This window comes from Acanthochromis polyacanthus, chromosome 21 (genome assembly GCF_021347895.1).
Source record: "Acanthochromis polyacanthus isolate Apoly-LR-REF ecotype Palm Island chromosome 21, KAUST_Apoly_ChrSc, whole genome shotgun sequence".
In the NCBI taxonomy this organism is placed as follows: Eukaryota; Metazoa; Chordata; class Actinopteri; family Pomacentridae; genus Acanthochromis; species Acanthochromis polyacanthus.
In genome coordinates this window covers 29264097-29285593 of record NC_067133.1, presented here as the reverse complement: position 1 = coordinate 29285593, position 21497 = coordinate 29264097, and the positions used below count along the sequence as shown (strand labels likewise).

Here is a 21497-nt window from a genome sequence, read left to right as displayed (position 1 = left end):
GATGAGAGGTTTAAAAATGCAAACTGTACGCAGTGCAAAAGACAAGGAGTAGTAAATGCACAAACTGTGTGTGCCTGAATGTCAGCGTGTGTTTGTGTGGTTTGTGCTTACTCTGGTCCGCGTAGTTCTTGATCTTGAGCTCCAGCTGCCGAGAGTGCGACTCCATTCGGTCCACATGGTTCTGCAGATCCTTCTTCTCCTGTTCGTGAGTGTCTTCAAACTCAATGAACTTCTACTCACACAAAAAACACACACACAGCTCGATGAGACCCACTGACATTTCATTCAAACCCATCAGAACTCATTTGCCGTTAATAGTCTGTTTGAAGTCATAGTCAGGCACTTTTTCTCATTTTCTAAGCAGATAAAATGAGCTAATATCTCGGTATAGTTGCTAAGATGAATGCAGTATTGATAATGCAACAGTAATGACATCATGAATGCACACACAGAAGAATAATCAGCAGCTGTTACAGTCGACAGCTACCCCCCCACACAGAGCAAACACCCTGCAGGCTACACGTTTGGAAGCAACTTCACGTTTCTGTTCAGAATGTCTTTCTTGAAAACCAGTATGAACTCCATGGATTCTGGGATGTATTTACTGCATGATCACACTTTTCTTTCACTGACATGCACCATTTTCCTCAGTTTACCTTGAAGTACACACTGACGTTAAACGGATGATTGGGCTTAGTTTTAGGGTTGAGAACATTACAAGACTTCAGTGCAGAAGCAGAAAAACAAATCACAGTTTGCATTATTGGCTTTAGAGTTTGCATTAAAAGATGCCACTAAGTCTCCACTGTGTCCATCACTGCCTTCATACTATTTTTCCTTCTTGGAGCTGCTGAACTTTCCCCACTGTGGATCAATAAAGTTTATCTGATCTCTATAACTACCCCAGAAGGAAACAGCTGAATAAAGAAACAAGATACAAATGCCTGATAATTACAGTAAATATGTGTGCTGACTGTTGTGGAAGTTCAGCGATGTTGAGGCAGACACAGAAACACTGAAGACTTCAGATGACTTAGGTTGACAGGAAGGTTTACTGACATCAGGAGAAGTGACAGCGACAGAGCAGCAGTTCATGCAAGCACCAGTTCTGAGGATTCTCTCTGATCTTTGGGTTTGTATTGTAGTTGGGGGAAGGTCACATAGAGACTACAGACCAACAAGGAGACAACTAGTCTGCTTAGTCACGTCTGAAAAGACAACATCTAACCTCGACCGGAGCAGAGAGTCCTGGCATGTCTTTCAGCTTCTGTCTGTCTTAAGATAACTTCGGATGACGTCAGCTCACAGTCAGAAGGAAATAAATGAGGTTTAATTTGGTGCAAAGTACACCAGCTACCAAACGTCTGGCCTGTAGTTTGTACATAAACAAAGCACAGACACATGAGCTCCCAACATGGAACGGGACGACAGATTTTAAAATGTGCAAGAATCAAGATCGGAAATTCCAGTTTGTCCCAGTTTCCTTCCAAAAGGACCTCCGTTCAGGACGACGTTTATGTGTGTGTTGGTGTGCATCCACTTCCTGTCCAGCTGGGCAGGCCAAGGCCATAATGTGGCTTTTCCCTGCTTCCTCTGGCCACGCAAGTCTTACCATACTTTGATGCAGAAACACTTAAGAGGCTGCCGTGCATTAAAGAGACAGCAAAACCATTTCTGCTGCTCAGACTCTACGATCTGCACTAAAGATTCCTAGATTTTTAAGAGGCCACCACAGAGTTTTCAAAGTATAAATGATTTGAAACGTAATTAAATGTGAAATTAAGAGGAAATGAAACAGAAAAATGACAAATCTAAAACCTTAAATATGAATATTTGCTGTTTGGCTGCAGAATGCGGCTCAGCGATACAGTAACGTGTCAGAAATACCAACAATCTAGTGTTGATTTAGAGCTGAAATATAACAAACACCACAAGCACAGTGAAGGTTTGGAGCTGTAGTTATCTAAACAGCTGATCAGATACATCAGATTTAGTCAGAAAGAATGATTTTCATTGACAGGCTCTGTAATTTGCACTGTTTGATTTTATCTCTGTATCTTTGAAGTGCATCAGAGCATCAGCAGGACGATGCTACAGTCTGCTTTATTTCTATACTTAGCCACACAGTGACCTGCTCCCTCAGTGGTTTGCAAAACACTTCATAATTCCTGCCTCTCTGAAATCTGTAATCAGTTAAGAGGCAATGAACGATCAATCCAGTGAGTAAAAGTCAACGCACGTGAAAGATTTACGCATCGGTGTGGCCTGAGGAGAAACGCGACGCTTCGGTGAGGTTTGGGGTTGAAATCTGTTGATATGTGAGCAAAAATGGAAGCTGGAGGAGGATGCTCAACTCCTGACAAAAGATCACATGACCTGGAAGTAACACTGAGCCCCTCCTCACTCCGCCAACACGCAGACTTCCTCAGAGCCCTGCTTACATGTTTGTTTGACTTCACATGCTCTTATAATAACGCAGTGTTTGTTTGCGTCTGCTGTCGCCCTCCTTCAGCGTCTAAGTTTCTGCTTTATGTGACGCCCTGAGCCAAAGAGGCAAGCTGGGACAGAAGGTCCGAGTCGCATCACGTCAGCCTTCATGCAGAAGCTCAGGGCAGAATCACACACAAACCACACACACACACGTAGAAAACATCCGATATGGCTTCTTCAAGGCCGATACCGGTGCTGGTTATTGGTAATAAACAAACTGCAGATAAACGATTATTTGTGCCAGATACACAGTAAAACAGAGCGTGACAGCAGAGAGCCTGTCATTCATAATTAGAATCCATCATTAATTAACCCTCAGATGCATCAGTGCTCAGGCTGTTTTCTTGCAATATTTTTGTAATGAAAAGTTTTTATCATTTCATTTTCCAGCTACTCCTCAAAACCAAGTTTCAAATATCATTCCACTTAATTTGTAAGTTCCCTTTTATACTTTTAAAGAATTTCTAACATCTGTATTTCCACCCCAAGTTCTTTACCACTGATAATAATCATAGTAGAGGTGATGGAGGGACGGAGAGCAGCAGCAGATGGAGGTGAAGAAAATAGATGTTGACATTCTTCTGTCGCTGTTCTGTGTAAAATTCTTCTTATTCAATGATCAAAACGTTCAAAATCTGTTACAAAATGAAAAATAAACACATTTCAAACATGGAATTATTCTTGTGTGGACTAAAATATAAAACAAACAATAATAGAAATGATTATTCTGAAGCAAAATGACAAAAATGGTGTAAAAACACTGATTGTCATACAGGTCACTTCTGAGCCACTTATAGAAGAGTTTAGGGTCCAACCACTGGAGCCTCTGAGGGTTAATAAGGGCGACTATAACTGAATATGTATAACAGAAATAGGATTCAATGATCTCCTCTCTTCATGTGACTTAAATGATTAATATGTGTCTCCTGCTGTTTTCTATTTTATCGCTTTATTTTCACACTAAGGTCCAGATCTTAAAGCTTTATTAATTATTGTTCTCAGACTTTTTCATTTGACCTACTTTTCTAATATTGCAGAGTCTGAATCAATGACATGATGAGAAAGAACCGTGAACATTTCAGGCTTTTCATTTTATTCTGGGTCACATGTGTCAGTGGGGGCACCCAGATAGTTGAGCTGGCTTAGCAGGTGACCCATAAACAGGTGGTTTAGTCCCCGATGCAGCAGCTGATGCTCCGTTACTGCAGGGTCCCTCATTCTTCCCCCAACTTTCCTGTCTCCCTCTCTACTAATCTGTCTAAAAGAGACGCCAAAAGGACAAAAAAATAACTCTGAAATGTCAACGTAAGGGAAAAAAAACACACTGAGAGTCAACATTTATCTCAAGCTTAAACGAAAACGTAGCTAGAAAAGTTGGATTTGGATAACGACTCTTTCCATTTTCTAAATTTTCTGTAGCAGCAGTGAATGTCTCAGGAAGAAATTCAGATAAAATCTGTGAATACTTTTCTATCAGGATTTACATTACAGAAGTGCAATGTTGTTATTTTTACATACAGAATAATTTGGGCAATATGAACAAGCATTTTTGTGTATTTTTTTATAATTTTTCCTAAATGTTTGCACTATTCCTGTATTCTATCATGAAGTTGTGGACTTTGGAAGACTTTTACCGGCCATGAGAGTCTGTTAGAGGGTGCACAGTTTTGCAGCTTTAAGTTAAAGACTTTTAAAGCCTCTTTTAAATCAATTAATTACATTTTTTGTACCTTACTAAATCCCCAAATGTGCATAATTAAAGCTACAACTGGATCCTGACATAAAACCTCAGTTTGTGACGAAGCATTTTGGCTTCCAAAAAAAAAACTTCATGAAGGTCCTTCATGCACATTTCAGACGTCTGCACGTTTTTAGCAGATTTCCTCTCTAACCTTTGCAGATTTTTTCCATAATTTGACATAAATCTTCTGCAGAAAGAGTATTTTTACTTGTAATACTTTAAGTACAAATGACTTGACTTTATCTTGTAGGAAGGGAATATTTTACAGTGCTGTGCATGTTTTTTATTTTTTAAATATCATGATAATGTTGTTATGCACATGGACGTATGGATTAATTATAACCTGCTGGTAGTGCAGGGTGTCCGTATAAACAGCTTATTGATCCGATCATCATGATCAATAGCTCGGATGACTCACTTTCTTTGCTCTCTGCTGTCATTTGCAACCTCCATCTCCTTTATTATGTTTATTCATGTTACAAAACGCTGAGTCACTTCAGCTGCTGGGTCTCTGTGATGCAATAGGAGACAGAACCCAGGTCTGCTCTGGGTTTATATGGATGCAGGACTTTCTACCGCTCAGTGGAAGCACACAAAGAGAGCACAGACTCTGCCTTGTTTACATCCCACTGAGCTCCAGGATGCTGCCAGGCCACGTGTAAAGGTGATGCTGGGAGGCACCTGAGGCAGAATCCCTCCATCCTCCATCCCTCCATCATCCCTCCGGTACAAGGATGCTCTCCTCTCCCGTCACACTCACCTCCTCTGCGTGCTTCCTCAGCGCCTTCTCCCGCTCGTACTGGGTGATGAGCTGCTCGTTGTCCTCCTTCAGCAGCTCCAGCTCCACTTCGTGCTCCTGGTTCTCGGCGAACACCGAGTCCAGGTTCTCCAGCACGGCCACCACCAGCGGCATCAGCTCCTTCACCACGTCCTCGTCGTATTTGCCGATGAGCCGCTCAAACTCCCGGTAGATGGAGTTGGCCAGGCCCGACACCCGCTCCGACATCATCGCCGACGTGCCCGGGTCGTCCTGGTACACCACTCCGTCTTCCAGCTCCATTTTCTCGCGTTCAGCAGCAGGCAGGACCGATGCGGGGAGTGGTTTTTTCTCGCCGCTATCCCCTGAACGAAGAGATTTCCCTCAAACAGGCGGACACATTGAGAAACGCTGCACGGATGTACTATTACGATGGAACTATTACGATGCAACACGGGCGACGTGGATTTCTTCCTATTTTTTCCTCGCTTGTCCCGTGCTGCGTTCAAGTGCTCGTCCAAAGCTCCGACGTCCCACCACCGACCATCACCACACAGTTAACCCTCGTGTCGTCCTGCGGGTCAAGACTGACCCGTTTTAAAGTTTGAAAATGTGTGTCTTTGGGGGTGAGAGTATATTTTCATAGTGAAACTTCTGATGTCCACATTTTCAACATTTCTGGGAAATCTTTGAACATTATTGGTGGAAAAAATGTTAAAAATGCTTCTTAAGAACATTCACAAAAAATCAACCAAAATCCAATGAAATTAGCTGGAATTTGGTTGATTTTTTGTGAATGTTCTGAAAGAAATATTGGAAGTTTTACTGATGTATATGTAATCACTTTAGATATTTTTAAGCTTGTGTTGGAAGATTTTTACTCATTTTTTAAAAAGATATTTACAATAATTTTCTTACCAAATTTGGGGGATTTTTTTTTTAAATAAAACTTTTAAGGGAAACTTTTAAGGAATTATTGGAATTTTCTTCCTGAGGATTTTGCAAATTTTCAGAAATTTGGGGAATATTTTTGTTGAATTTTTCGATATTTGTCAGACACAGAAACAACATTCTTTGGTGTCCATAAACGAGGACAACAGGAGGGTTAGAGGCTCATTTCAGAACTGGAGGACATTTTACATCAAATTCCAAATAATCCATGTAGAAAACACAAAAGCATGCAGTAATTGTCTAAATGTTCTTGCCCTGAGAACAAATCTGAAAAAAATAGGAGAAAAAAAATGTTTGAAAATATTTTAAAATACCAAATAAGTCTGGAGTTCCCCTAAAATGTCATTTCTCTCTTGTCCCACCCCCTGATTACCAAACTGAATCTCTAATTAAAGAGTTGAAAATTCAATTTAAATCTCCTTTTCTTAAAGGCTTTGTTCTTTTTTCATTGATGTCTCTTGAAATTGTGGGAATATTTTTTTAATCAACAGAATATTTTAAATAATAATTATTATACATGGATCGTGTCGCACAACATGTTAGCGTAACCTGTTGATAACGTTTTTGTTTTTGGTGTCTTGTTATTGTTACTTTCTGTCTCGTTTCTGTCATTTTTAAAATCTCATTTCTGTCATGTCTTGTTTTGTCATTTACATCATCAAACAGTTTTCCTAAAGAATGTGCAGAGCAAAGCTATGTCCTCTCTTCTATTCTCCATCTTTTCATCCATTGTCAGCCTTGATTGAATGTCTCTCTCTACCTCATATTATCAGGATCAGACTCATTCTTTGGACTGTTTTCCATCAGTCAGTTTGTCCTCTTGGTCAGCAGTAACAGCTAGCTAAATATCTAGCTTCTACTGCTGAGAAAAAGATCACATTAGCATGGATTAGCAACCCTGTTACTGTGATTAGAGTAGGGTTAGCAAACAGCACAGAAAACATGGAATAAAAATGCTACCATTGATGTGGAAGCTGAACCAATCAATACCTATTATTGATGAATATGGAGCAGAACACTGTAAAAGAGAAGGTTTATTGTTCAAACATTTTGAGGCCCAAATGTCCTCCAGTTCTGGAATGACCCAAATATGAACACTCCAGAAATATATTCTTTATCTCAGTAGTTTTTTAAACAAATCCAATCACAATTCGGTCAAATTTGATTTATTTTACCCATGCAGTTGACTAAATTTATGAGTAAACCACATTTTTTTACGCTACATGAGTGTAAAATTTTCACCTCCTCGTTTGGGAGCTGATAAACAACTAAATGCCTCACAATCACTGTGATTATTCTTTGTTTATTACTTGTAGTTACCTAATTTCCGACCGTAAGTGAAGGCGCCCTCCAACAGCTGAGTTGTTGACCAGATCACGTGATGACGTCACATCATGCTACCGACGTAACATGATTTGCAGTGACACAGTCCTGCTCTGGAGGCCTCACAACGTCCAGCTAATGATTTTCAAGATTAATTAAAGAAATATGAATTAAAAAGTTAATGAGGGAATGGGATGCTATAAATATTTTATTTTTATTGTCATTTCATCTCCATTAATAACATTTTTGACAGCATTTTCAGAACCTGAAATGTTTACGGCATAAAATATGGGTATTTCTAAAGATATCTGGAAAGTTTTAAACTGATTTAACAAAGATTTTCTGAGATAATTTCTTCTGTAAATCGCTTATGGACCCACTTTCAGCAGGTTTTTTTTTTTCTCTGCACATTGAAATTTGAGGCTGTTTGAACCACAATAAATCAGGAACTACTGAAGATAAAAGCCTGAAATTTTCACAGTTATTTCTCATCATATCACTGATCCAGAATCTGCAATATTGGAAAAGTACATCAACTAGTCTCTGATTATGGCTGAGTTGAAATGTGAAAAAAAAAATTGATGTCATCATGAAAAGTCCCATCTATGAGCACAAATTAAAAGCTGATGACTATTTTCTGAACCATATGCTAGCTGCATGCAAAAAACAATATAAACAGTGCATAGAGAATACATTTTAATATGAACTTGGTCAAATATAAATACTGAGAACATAATGTATACTGGTCTTCCAAATGATGATGTAACAGTCACCAAGGCCATCACTGTTCGGGCCAATCAGAAGCCATGGCTGACAGGGGAGGCCTACAGGCTCCTGAAGGTATGAAACAATGCCTTCAGAGCTGGAGACAAGGTGGGCCTGAGGAAAGCTAGGGCCAACCTGTCCCACAGCATCATAGAGGCCAAAGACAGTACTCCAGGAGAGTAGCTCATCGCTTTAGCGACAGAAAAGACACTTGGAGCCTGTGGTGAGGGTATAGTCCATAACAGACTACAGGCCTCCACAGCAGACCCCTGACTGCACCTATCTGCTGAATGAGATGAATAACTTCTTTGACCGTTTTCAGGCAAATAACAGCACCTCTGCACAGAAGACCACACCTCCTCCCAGTGACCAGGTGCTGTCACTGTCCCCGGAGAGTGTAGAGAGCCCTCAGCAGGATCAGCACACGCAAAGCTCCGGGTCCTGACAACATTCCTGGCCGTGTATTGACAGACTGTGCTGGGGAACTCATGGATGTCTTCACCGACATTTTCAACACCTCCCAGAGGCAGGCTGCTGTCCCCACGCCCCTCAAAACAGCCACCATCATCCCAGTACCGAAGAAGTCATCCCCCTCCTCAGTCAATGACTAAAGCCTGGTTACACTCACCCCCATCCTGATGAAGTGCTTTGAACGGCTAGTCATGCACCACATCAAATCCCTCCTCCCACCCACCCTGGACCCCTACCAGTTTGCATATCGGACCAACCGCTCAACCGATGATGCAGTCTCCACTGCACTCCACTCAGCCCTGACACACCTGGAAAACAAGGACTCTTCTGTTAGAATGCTGTTCATAGACTTTAATTCAGCATTCAACACCATCATCCCCCAGCAGCTCATCCACAAACTGGACCAGCTTGGGCTCAACATCTCACTGTGCAACTGGCAGCTGGACTTCCTGACAGGGAGACCACAGGCAGTACAGGTCGGCAGTAAGACATCGAGCACCATCATCCTGAACACGGGGACCCCCAGGGATGTGTGCTGAGCCCCCTACTCTTCACCCTGCTGACCCATGACTGCACACCAGCGCACAGCTCCAATCTTTTCATAAAGTTTGCAGATGGCACAATTGTGGTGGGTCTCATCAGTAACAGGGATGAGACACAGTACAGGAGTGAGCTGAGCAACCTGGCCTGGTGGTGCAGCACCAACAACCTCTCTCTGAACTTGGAGAAGACAAAGGAGATCGTTGTTGACTTCAGGAGAGGACACACCCAGAATGCTCCTCTCAACATCAATGGTGCGGCTGTGGAGAGGGTGAGCAGCACCAAGTTCCTGGGTGTGTACGTCTCAGAAAGTCTCTCCTGGACCAGAAACACAACATCACTGGTCAGGAAGGCCCAACAACGTCTCTACTTCCTGTGTAAACTGAGAACGGCCAGCGCCCCGGCCTCCATCATGTCCACCTTATACAGAGGCACCATGGAGAGCATCCTGTCCAGCAGCATCACAGCGTGGTACGGCTCCTGCACCTCCTCCTGCCACAGGACCCTCCAGCACGTCATGAAAGCAGCAGAAAGGATTGTCGGTGTCTCTCTCACCTCCCTTCAGGACATATACAGCACCCGCCTCATTCACAAAGCACTCAGCATTGCCGGTGACCCCACACAGCCGTCCCACAACCTCTTCAGCCTGCTGCCATCAGGGAGGAGACTGAAGAGTCTGAGGGCCAGGACCAGCCGACTGAACAACAGCTTCATCCACCAGGCTGTCAGAAAGCTGAACTCTCTCCCCTCTCTGCCCTCTCTACCATCCCCTTCCCGTGCATACACAAACTCTGGTCAATAAACCTCTGATCTGCCCTGTAACAGCACATAGACTGTTGACACTAAGTCACTTTAATGCCAATTTGCACTCCAATTTGGAGTTTGCACTCGTCTTGTCTTCTGTACCTTATGTAGATTAGGATGTTGTTGTCTTTGGTTTTTCTCTTATGTTGATGGTACTTCGCGTTTTAGGGTTAGGGAGAAATGCAATTTCAGTTCTCTGTATGTGTACGCATGTAGCAGAACCAACAATAAAGCAGACTTTCACTTTCACTTTTTTGACTTTGACAAAGATGGAGAGAAGTCAAATGGACTCGGCTTTTAGATTAGTGTTTGGTGGAAACTATAAAAATGATCATGAATCATTTCTTCAAATAAATAAAAGTTTGGAATCAAGATAAAAAAGATCATAGTTTCAGTGGTGTACAAAATAAACATGATTATTACATAAAGAGTCACTCATTGGTATGAAGGAAAGATTAGATGTTTTCTTGCAGCTGTTAGCTGACATCAGACAGGCAGATGCTGTAGGAGGAAGATATGCCAGAACTTTGCTCTGGTCGAGGTTAGATATTCTCTATTCTGAAGTGACTAAGCAGACTAGTTGTCTCCATGCTGGTCTGTAATCTAAAGTTTGACCTTCTCCCAGCTACAATATAAACCCAAAGATCAGGGAGAATCCTCAGAATTAGAATTAGAACTAGAATGGCTTTATTGTCATCATACATGGCATGGGAGGTCGCGATGTTCTCCACAGGGGGCAGAAGGCGACCGATGATTTTCTGTGCTGTCCTGATAACCCTCTGCAGAGCAGTCTCTGCTGTGCCTTTTTAACCAGTGCTGCTGTGTTGGCTGTCCAGGTGAGGTCCTCAGATAAATGAGTCCCCAGGAACTTGAAAGAGGCCACTCTCTCCACACAAACCCTGTTGATGGATAGCGGAGCATAGACACCCCTATGTCTCCTGAAATCGATGACCATCTCTTTGGTCTTCTTGGTGTTCAGCTCCAGGTTGTTCCTGAAGCACCACCCTGCCAGCTCCTGTATTTCCTCCCTGTACACCGTTTCATCACCGCCCGAGATGAGGCCAACCACAGTTGTGTCATCAGCGAACTTAATGATGGTGTTGAGGGGTGGATGGGTGTACAGTCGTACGTGTAGAGGGTGTACAGGGGGGCGCTCAGCAGACAGCCCTGGGGTGAACCAGTGCTGAGTGTCATGAGGGGGGTCCAAGTCCAGGTCCACCAGCTTCTCCACCAGGATGTCAAGGCTGATGGTGTTAAACACCGAGCTGTAGTCGACGAACAGCATCCTGACATAGGCTCCTGGGAATTCTAGGTGGCTCAGGTCTCTGAGCTGTGGTGATGGCGTCTTCTGTGGACCGGTTTGCCCTACAGGAAAATTGGTGTGGGTCGAAGTTCCGGGGGAGACAGGCTGTTAGGTGCTGGAGAACAAGCCTTTCAAAGCACGTCATCACCACAGACATCAATGCCACTGGTCTGTAGTCATTCAGGTCTATATTGGCTGTGCTCTTGGGCACTGGAACGATAGCAGCTGCCTTTAGACAGAGCGGTACTTCAGCCAGTGACAGGGATGAATTGAAAAAGGGAGAAGAGTAGTGGAGACAGGACACACCCCTGGGAGGCGCCAGTGCTGACAGTCCAGGTGGTTGAGGAGACATCTCCCAGCCTTACCTGCTGCCTCCTGTCTGTCAGGAAGCTGGAGATCCATTGACTCATGGATGGAGAGACTTTGAGGTGGGAGAGTTTGATGAAGAGAATGTCAGTGATGATGGTGTTGAATGCTGAGCTAAAATCCATGCAAACTCCATGCAGAAAGATCCCAGGTCCAGGCCGGGATTTGAACCAAAGATCTTCTTGCTGCAAGGTGAAAGTGCTAACCACTACCCACTGTGCAGCCATGCCATAATTATATCATCTCTTATTTTTAGCACATCGTACCCAAAAAAAAATCTTGCACTACACAATAAGAAATTGTATGAACAAGTTATAAACTCAAATGTAAAGCATGTCATGATGTTTTCCACAATTTAATGAAAACTACATGCATGAAAAGCTTGACAATGAAGGAAATCAGCAAGTATTAATGCACTTCAGAGTGAGATCATTTCTTTAATGCTTTAAACATGCAAACTGTCCCTCAGTAGTTGTACATCAGTCCTGCAGGTCGTTGAGGAAGTCTTCACCAACAGAGACCATCTGTCTCAGTGCGACCAATATCAAAGCATGAATGTCATCATTTACTTTAGTCTCTGAATGGTAGTTCTTCACAAGAAAGACGCAGTTCAGTGGAATGCCCAGCAGAGAGCTGCATTTGTCAACCTAAAATTAATAGAAACATTGTTTCTGTTAACAGTGACTGAACAGTGGAGACCAAAGAAGAAGTTTGTCCTAAAATTCTAGATTATATTAAAAGATTTCAAAAATTAACTTAAAAACTAACGTGTTCCTTCAGGCATTTGCTCTTATAGACATTGTTGATATTTTCCTTGACTTTTGGACAGGCTTCATCAATTCTGGTGAGAAGAACCAGTTGAGGAATCCCTGTTGACGCACAAAACTAGTTTTTATTTTACCCAGTCTTTGTTTTTCAACTGTCTTGAATCATAAAAGCCGACATCATACCAATAATCTACATAAAGTATTTAACTGTTGCAGTGTCTGTTCTTACTCATTTCACTGGCTGCCCGTCTGACCTCTCTCATCTTCTTCACATCTTCTCCCGTCATTTCAGAGCTCTTGTCAGCAGGAAAAACAGAAACCAGAACATGAACTCTATCATCCAGAGTGGGAGATGGGTTGTAGAAATCACCTTCTGTTAGCGGTTCTTTGGGGTTGAACTAGAAACAAGTTTAAAACATTAACTGCTAAAGGCATTTAAATAATATTCTCTGAACAATGCAACACATTTAAGTGAGACAGTTACTCAGCAGACAGTAAAATAATAAGTGATAACTTAAATAATGTCAGATTTGAAAGGACTTTACCTTGTAACCGTCCTTCACATGTCCCTTCAGGGCCAGTTTGATGTCTTCCACATGAACTCCATGTCCAGCTGATCGCTCAAAGCCCATGGTGTCATTGAACATGAGAGAATAAGATCCCCCTGGGTGGTTGCTGATTTTGTAAGTAGTGTACTGTGAAACAGAAAGTGAAAATTATCAGTATCATTCTAGCAAAACACTGACAAATTTGTAGTACAAAAACTCAAAGATATCACAGCTTCCAAGGAAACTGTGGGAAAGCTTTGGATTATATTCTGAGCTTTTATTTCATGTCTGCACAGTTCCTGAAGTTCAACTGGATGAAATTAAAACAGATCAAGGTGAGATAAGCACAACAAAAGCAGAGAGGATCTGAGGATGAGTGGACAAATATGAACAAAGTTTGGAAAATAAAGCAGAATAAAGCAGCTCTGTGAAATGCAGAATGTATCTGCTCAGTATTTATCTACTGTGTATCTGACTGACTGCAGTGAACTCATCTAATATTATATTTTATCTTTGGTCACTACATGCATGAGTCATCACACAGATTTTTTTGTTTACTGATACTCACTTTGGCAAATCCCTCCATGGTTTACTAAGCCATCCTAAAGGAACCAAATTGAATAAATGGACATTTTAAAACTTCATCAACAGCATTATTTTCTGTGAATCATTATCAAAATGAGAATAAGCTGCAACATTAAGAACTGCTTACATAAAAGTGGAAGTGTAGAAAGTCATGACTTACCTCCTCCCATATCTGTAAAATAATACAGTTAGATGTTTAGATGCATGAATTTATAGAAAAATACCTGGAAATTAATTTTGTTATTACCTAAAATCTAAATTTAACAGAAACTTAAACATGAACACAAATCTAACATGACAATAAGATTGTTTTTAGATTAACAAAAACTCATTCAGACATCTCAAATACTCAGAATTGAACTGTAGGTTCTGCAGAGTTTTGGATGTAAATCAGCTGTAAGAAGCGTCTCCCTTTAAACGAATCCTTTCCTGATGACTCTTTATGAGACTCAGATTCTCAGCCAAAGGAAAATATTTTCTCTGTAAACATGTTGATCTGTTTGTTACTAAAACCACTGAATAAAGCTGTGCAGTTACACTGTCACTGACACTATTCCCTAGGTTGAGAATTTACTTGTGGTGGTGGGCAGGGTGGTGGAGGGGGACGTCGCGGTGTTTGATAAGTGCATGCAAAATAATCTAGTCAAACTGGTTTATGAACCATGTGTTATTTATTGCACATAGATACAACTTAAGCCTGCTGCAGGCTTGCTTTAACACAAACAGAACCCAAAAGAAAATTGAAAAAAAGGAAAAAAAGCTAGTATTTAAAGCTACTTGCAAAGCTGACAGTTTTTGTCAGAGCACTGTATTTTTTCTCTTTCTCTCTCTTCCCATAATGAAGGATAATAGTCTGTATTATCCTTCATTATGGGACAGTTTCAGACCTAAATGCACTTTAACACGATATCATTTTAAATCCATAAAGTTTAAACTTTAACAGCTTTAATGTGCAGCTGCATTGATCAGTAAAATAAATATACTAACACATGTTTAACAGTTTTCTACCAGCATTCCTGTCCTGCAGCATTTCCAGTAGAAGCACTTTTACTGTAAAAGTTTTTTATATTCCTTGTTGCTCTCCATTAAAACAACATGTTGACTGAAGTAGCTGCATATGGTTGCTTCATTTTGTGCCGAAGAAGAGCCCCACGGCAGGTTAAATGTAGGCTTTTCTCTAAATGTGTACAAGGATTCTGAAATCACTCAGATTTCATTCGACAACACTAGATCTGCAGAACACTGAAATCTTTGAGACTGGAAGCACCAGAACGGTACGAACACAACACTAAAGTAAGTCCTTCCCTGCTGTCAGTGTCTCGGTCTTGGTGTCAACTGAGAATGTGCTATTGTTTCCAATCAATAACTTATAGTTTAAGCTCTGTTCTGTCATGTTTTGAACAACTTGCCTGGTGTCTGCAGGTCGAGATGAATGTCTTCCCATCGCTGCAAAATGTTATAACACATACAAATGTTCAAAGGTTTTGTTAAACATTCACAAGAATAATCACGAGCTAAACACAAATATTCAAAGGTTTATTTCTAAAATAAATATGAGGATTAATTGTTGTTCTGACAATACTTTACTCATTAAATCAACCTGGTAAACTGGTTGAAAACAGACGAAAACTTCTGTGCAGCAGGAAGAGACCAATTTATTTCTTCATCTCTTCTGCACATAACAGCAAAAAACCCTAACCACAAGAACCAAGATCAACATGACTCAGAATCATTCATTGTTGGTTCATTTTGTGCCAGTGTGGCAGTTTAAACACAGGTTTCTCTGTGAACACCAACAGAATTTGAAGCAGAAATCCTGAACTGACAAATCTGAAAACCACCTTTATGACACCTGATATCTCTGACTGGGGTTTAGTTTATGTGGAGTACAACAATCTGGAATAAAGGACTCTCAGATCACTCAGATTTCATTCAACAACACTAGATCTGCAAAACATTGAAATCTCTGACATTAGAATAAAACATCACAAGATTAAGAATACAACACTAAAATAAGTCCTTACCTGCTGTCAGTGTTCCACTCCAACAAAGATGCTGAAACGTGTGATGCTGTTTTTATGCTGTTGGTCTGTTTTTGCTTTCACTTTCAATATCCATAACGTGACTTCAAGGAACCCCTCTATTATCCAGTGGGGTGTGTCTACATACTGCAGGAGACTGCAGATACATTCTGTTGGGGCTTTTGTTCTTCTAATAACATTGTGACTTATCAAACAATCAGCATCAAACAATATGCTGAAGCACCAGGACTCAGCTCACAGACTCACTTTATTATGATCTGACAGATTACATTCGATAATTTAATTTTGAAAGAAAACAATCAAATCTGTGTAAACTCAATCAGGCAAACATAAAAATGAAAAGCAAGTGGAACAAGAAAAGACAACAGGAACAATGTGAGGCATTGGAGCAGAGAGGAAGCATAAAGATGCACAGCAGACAATGTGAGACGTTCAACAACCAGCAGGAGTCACTTCTGTTCAAACAACAACTTATAACTACAGCAGACAGTTCATTTTATTTTCCTGTGTGTTGGTTTGTGTTCTTTCTTCAATTACAAAGGTTCCACTGATTGCTGAAAATAACTGTCCATGGTTTTCTCATTCATACTGAGCGGGAAAGAGTCACATAATGAGCAGTCAGGAGTTCAGTTTTGAACCATTTTGTCCAACATCCCAGGAATGTTTTTGGGTCAGTAGGGCTATAAATAAGCTCCAGAAAAACACTGACACTCAGGTCATCTTTCAGGGGATGGTTTCACATTCGCTTGTGTATGTGGATAACACTGTGACAGGATGGACAGCTGTGCTCCACATCTTTACAGGCATCAATGCAGAATGGGATCCAGCAACAGCACCTGTAGATGGACACCAGAGCAGTTAGAACCTTCCAGCTTCTTACCTGAAGCAATAACAGACTGGAACTGGTGCAGTGTTGGCTGCGTTTACCCAACGAAGGCAAGGCCGCCGCAGACAGCCCAGGTCAGCAGGCCTGGTTTGAACACTGTGGTGGTGGTCACTGACTGCTGGCAGTGGGGACACACGGTTTGTCCTGGGATGTCCTGTAGTGCTGGAGTTACTATCACCTGACCTGTTTGGACTGAGACACATACAACACAAAAAATAAAAACGATACTTCCATGCTGCATGTTTGCTTAAGTTGGCTGCAGTGCCCCTTTTGAAATGTCCATGTATCCCTGCTGTATTTAATAACCACTAACAGAAAGGGTAGCTTTCTTTGTATAGCACCTTTTACAATGCAACTAATGGTGAATTAGAGAAATAATGGAAATCAGTTGAAACAAATGCAGTATAATAAGGTGAAACCATTTGGTCATGACAATTCTTTATATATACATTTATATGTGTGTATATATATATATATATATATATATATATAATTGATGGATATGGAGCAGAAACTGAATAAGAGAAGGTTTATTTTTCAAAACTTTGAAGTCTGTACATTGTATCTGTTCTAATCTAATCAAGATTAAACAGTAAATAAACAGAAGCCCCTATGCATCTGTTAGCAATACTCAAACTGTCAAACAGTAGCTTTTTGTGGAGCACAGAGGCTCACAAACAAAGCTATTCTTCAGATCAGTTTGGAAGGGAAGCGAGTATGTCAGCCCAGCGTGCCAGAATGTGGCCTGAAAAATGGTGCAAAGACAGAAAGGATTCTCTTGGATCATATTGTCTCACCTGTAACAGGTACCATGGCGGGGGTAGTAAGGAGAACCAGGGGCGCCGTATAGGGGTGAAAAGTTAGGACAATTCCAAGGGCCCATGGATGACAGGGCTCCCAAAAAATATGTAGAAAAAAAGTTAAATTATTAAACTTAATATTAAGCGCAGTATTTTACTATTGTGTGTTTCGAATATAATACAGTTCATATTCACTCTGTTTTTATTGCACTAAAAGTTGAATATTCATTGACAAAAAGTAAACATCTACATTGACTGACCACCCCCCTGTATCTGCATTCAATGGTTTGGTCCGCTTTAGCGTCACTCACTAACGGTGCTTAATTGCAATCAGACAGGAGATGCGCCAAACAGACGTCGCTGCTGTGTGGCCACAATGTTGTCAAAAAACAAAAAAAATCTGGTTACCAGAAGAGGAAGGAAAGGAAAGAGAGAGAGGAGAGAGAAAAGAAAGGCGTACGATCTCTGAGCCAGTTTTTCAATAAGAAAGGTGAGTAGCCTGTAGTCTGTGAATTTAGCCTGTTGGTTTAGGCTAATGTCCATGGTGAAATAAACCAACTAGCTATAGATTAGTGTTAGCTTACATTTTATCAACATTTAGTCAGTGCAGGGAAACGTTTAGGAAGGTATTCATATTAAATCACTGCCCCTGCCCCTTTTAGCAGCTGATGATGATGAGTCAGCAGTACCCCAGTCTCTCCATACCATCACCCCTCCCTGCCCCAGTGAAGAAGGAGAGCAACACTGTGCTAATGACATTGGCATGTCAATTAGTATCATTGCAGGGAGTCTGTGAGGATTTCTGTCAATCTTGCTCTTTTCACCATTACAAAAAAGAAAATGAAATATTCATTAATGACATCAATTCCAACAAATTATTTTTTATCACATCATGAGCATTATGAAATGATTTATGAATAAACAAATAACCTTCTGTCTGTACTGGATGATACAAATCACCAGTAGTAAATCTTGCTAGTACTAGTATAGAACTACAAGAAGAAAGACAGTTGCAAGCCTTTAATTAGAGTCATGTAAAGCTTTGATGGGACAGTTAGGTCCAAGAGATGTGGTAACAACGGTAGCGCAGCAGCACAGAGGGGGCCCAATTTAATTTTTTTTCATGGGGCCCAAAATTCCTGGCGGCGCCCCTGAGGAGGACCTGTCAGATAAAACACAGAAATCACTGAAACAGGGGAGGACGGTTCTGGATAAATGCTTCCGGGACTCACATACCAAAACACAGCTGCCTTTGCATAAAACCTCATTAAAATACGGTCAAAGAATCGTAGCAGCTGCTTCATTTGAGGTGGGCTTTGATGGCATATTGTATTTCAACATCTTTATCCTACACTGTAAAATTTTTTGTAAATTTTGTGGTAAAAATCTATCGATCCATGACGGTAAAAATCTGTAAACTCTAAAACAGATTGTTCCAGTTTATATAACACTGAATCACCGTAAATAAGTTCATCAAGAGAAAAAGGCATTTTTTAGTTTTTATCTCTGGAAAAATAAATTTTGGTCTTCTTGCACAGTTATTTAATGTGTTTATAACATTCAGTACTGTAATTTTTGCATTTATTTCTTAAAAATAATACAGTTTTTCACAGTTAAATGCACATACTGTTGTGCTGATAATTGAAATGTGCCGTAATAGTTATACGAGCCAAATTTTTGCATTTATTTCATATAAAAAATACAGTTTTTCGCAGTCAAATTGCTGTACATTTGTTTTAATAACGGAGAAATATTTTAATATTTATGACCGCTATAACCAGAGTCTTTGCATATACAGTACATCATTGCTAAATATTCTCACATTAAATTAAATATAAAATACACTATCGGTTGTGCTGACAATGGAAAGATGTAATATTTGTCATAGGTCACACAAACTTTATTTTATGTGATATTTTCATGTAACTTTTCCAATAAAACTAACTTTTTTAAAGGTTAAAACTTTTTTTTCCAGTAAGCAGATTTTTTAACCATAAAATCAACAGTATCAATACATTTCTTTACTGTAAATGAAAAAAAAGATGTTTAACTATAATTTTACAGTAGAATTCTGTTTACCATATAAATAACAGTTTTATTTTTACAGTGTAATGGGCTACAGGTTTATGTCCTGCAAACTGCTGCATTTTGGCTCATAGGGATTATATCTACTCTCTAATCTCTGTCAAAGTGCATCTACTCTGCCCAGTTTGTGAGGAGATGTCAGAGTTTGTAATCCAAACCTGATCTTCCAGGTCATATGGATGTATGTTGTTCATCACTCCGAGTTTGTCCAAATACTGCTGTTTAGCAACATAATTCATTTCTCACTGTCTTTCTCCTCTACCATCCTCCTTTCCTCCTTCTCCACCAGATCTGACCAACGTTTAAGCTGAACAGTGCTCCTGTTCCACCACAACATAGTTTGTGTTTCTGTATTGGCTCTACAAAACATTAAAACAATGGCATGTGTGTTTTGTTGTGTGACAGATGTTGAAGCAGAGACCACAGACCTGCCTGGTATCCAGCAGGGGGAGCTCCTGCAGGGATGAAGCCCGGCTGAGGGTACATCCCTGGTGGAGGCGCTGCTCCATAGTTGGCGGTGTAGGGTGGAGCTGGTTCTTCTCCTTTATCCATCTTCAGAAGTCCTTACTGAATATGAGAGATGTGGATTATGATGGGCAAGTTGATCAATGACTCACATTCACACGCACAATTTAGAGTTGCCAATTAACCTCAGCATGTTTTTGGACTGTGTGAGGAAACTGGAGAACCTGAAAACCCACACATCCACAGGGAGAACATGGAAACTCCATGCAGAAAGATCCCAGGCCCAGGCCGGGATTTGAACCAGGGATCTTCTTGCTGCAAGGCGAAAGTGCTAACCACTACGTCACTGTGCAGCCCCAAAGCCCTCTAGATTATATTTATTATGCCAAAATAAAGTTTTGTATCATTCATTGAGTTTTATCATTTAATTAGGACAGAAAGGTCAGATTTTGCTTGGACAAAAGTCTTGTCGCATACAAAAATAATGTTGAAATTATACATATACTTTATTCTGAATACACAAATATGCTACAAAAACATCAGAACATTAAGTCATGGTGTCTTGCAAAAAATAATTCATATTGTGAATGACTTCCAGAGCCTGGAGGACTGCATCCATACGTCTCATCAATGACTCAAATAACTTATTGATAAAGTCATCTTAAATGGCAAAGAAAACAGTCTTGCAGGTCTCCCAGAGTGCATCAACATTCTTCGGTTTTATCTTCCAAGCCTTCTCCTTCATCTTACCCCAGACATGCTCAATAATGTTCATGTCTGGTGACTGAGCTGGCCAATCCTGGAGCTCCTGGACCTTCTTTGCTTTCAGGAACTTTGATGTGGAGGCTGAAGTATGAGGAGGAACGCCATTCTGCTGCAGAATTTGCCCTCTCTTATAGTTTGGGATGTAATGGGCAGCAAGAATTTCTTGATCCTTCAGGCTGTTGATGTTTCCATCCACTCTGCAGAGCTCTCGTACATCCCATACTGGATGTAACCCCAAACCATGAATTTTATTTCACCAAACCTGACTGTTTTCTTGGTGAATCTTGGGTCAGTGCGGCTTCTGCAGGATTTACGTTGATTGGGATGCAGTTCAATGGATGATTCATCAGAAAATCAACCTTCTGCCACTTTTCATCGTCCATCCTTCCTGCAAGCTGTGGACCTTAACAAATGCAACTCGATTTGTTGTTGTCTTCTGTATAATCCTGGTTTCTATGCACTAATTTGACCATGGAGAACACCGTGTGAGAGAATTTGACAAACTGTTCTTGTAGATACAGGGATTTCTGGCGACCAGTTCACGTGTAACTCTGTTGCAGTTGAAAAAGGACTGACCCTGGACTGTCGAAGCAACAAATGCTCTTCTCTAGCAGGTGTCTGCCTGACCTGGGCTTGTCATAAACGTCACCAGTTTCTTCAGATGTTTTTCTTATCCTCTGTACTTGACATCTGGATACATTAAAGCTGCTGTCCGGAGTTTCCGTTTGTTTTCAATTTATGTATCATTTTTTAACAAAGCTTAAATGTGTTAGTCTAGTTCGATACTATAATATAAAGTTAGTATAACGCGATATGAAAATTTATTCCTGAGCTCCGCCTTCCTCTCATAGACCCCCATGTTATTCCAAAAAGCGCCGGTTGCTGCCGACCAATCAAGTTCGAGCTTCAGCTTTGTCATGCTGTCAATCAACGGTTACGCACACAGCAAGCAAACCCATGCAGAGGTGGGCGAGCTACGCACTACGCAACCGCGCACACATTTGTTTTGCTTGTGGAGGAGAGAGCATCAGGGCTCAGCAACT

The 21497-nt window shown here is 40.9% G+C and overlaps 2 protein-coding genes across 8 annotated transcripts in view; both read right to left on the bottom strand.

The window, feature by feature from the left end:
- The window catches only part of spag9a (sperm associated antigen 9a), a 43335-nt gene extending 37838 nt beyond the window's left edge, over positions 1–5497 (bottom strand). For all 7 annotated transcript variants that reach the window (XM_051940866.1, XM_051940864.1, XM_051940867.1 and 4 more), the window contains exons 1-2: positions 4992–5497; positions 112–232 (exon numbers count right to left, since the gene is read on the bottom strand). In XM_051940866.1, the coding sequence (XP_051796826.1) occupies positions 112–232; positions 4992–5291 (421 nt within the window). In that variant the 5' untranslated portion in view covers positions 5292–5497. The remainder of the gene's footprint in view (positions 1–111; positions 233–4991) is intronic.
- A 10185-nt stretch (positions 5498–15682) lies between these two features.
- On the bottom strand, positions 15683–21041 carry LOC110966012 (LITAF domain-containing protein-like). The gene is made up of 3 exons (XM_051941360.1): positions 19653–21041; positions 16381–16531; positions 15683–16289 (listed from the first exon to the last, which is right to left on the bottom strand). The coding sequence occupies exons 1-3, from the start codon at positions 19774–19776 to the stop codon at positions 16190–16192; spliced, it is 375 nt and encodes a 124-aa protein (XP_051797320.1). The 5' UTR covers positions 19777–21041; the 3' UTR covers positions 15683–16189.
- Positions 21042–21497: the final 456 nt, after the last annotated feature.

What these genes read in the sequence shown, in the direction of transcription:
- LOC110966012 (XM_051941360.1), bottom strand. Translation starts at nt 19,776, where the DNA reads ATGGATAAAGGAGAAGAACCAGCTCCACCCTACACCGCCAACTATGGA. An exon ending in CCCTGCTGGATACCAGGCAG is followed by an intron (nt 16,532 to 19,652) that starts GTCTGTGGTCTC and finishes TATGTGTCTCAG; the next exon opens with TCCAAACAGGTCAGGTGATA. An exon ending in GGCGGCCTTGCCTTCGTTGG is followed by an intron (nt 16,290 to 16,380) that starts GTAAACGCAGCC and finishes GTCCATCTACAG; the next exon opens with GTGCTGTTGCTGGATCCCAT.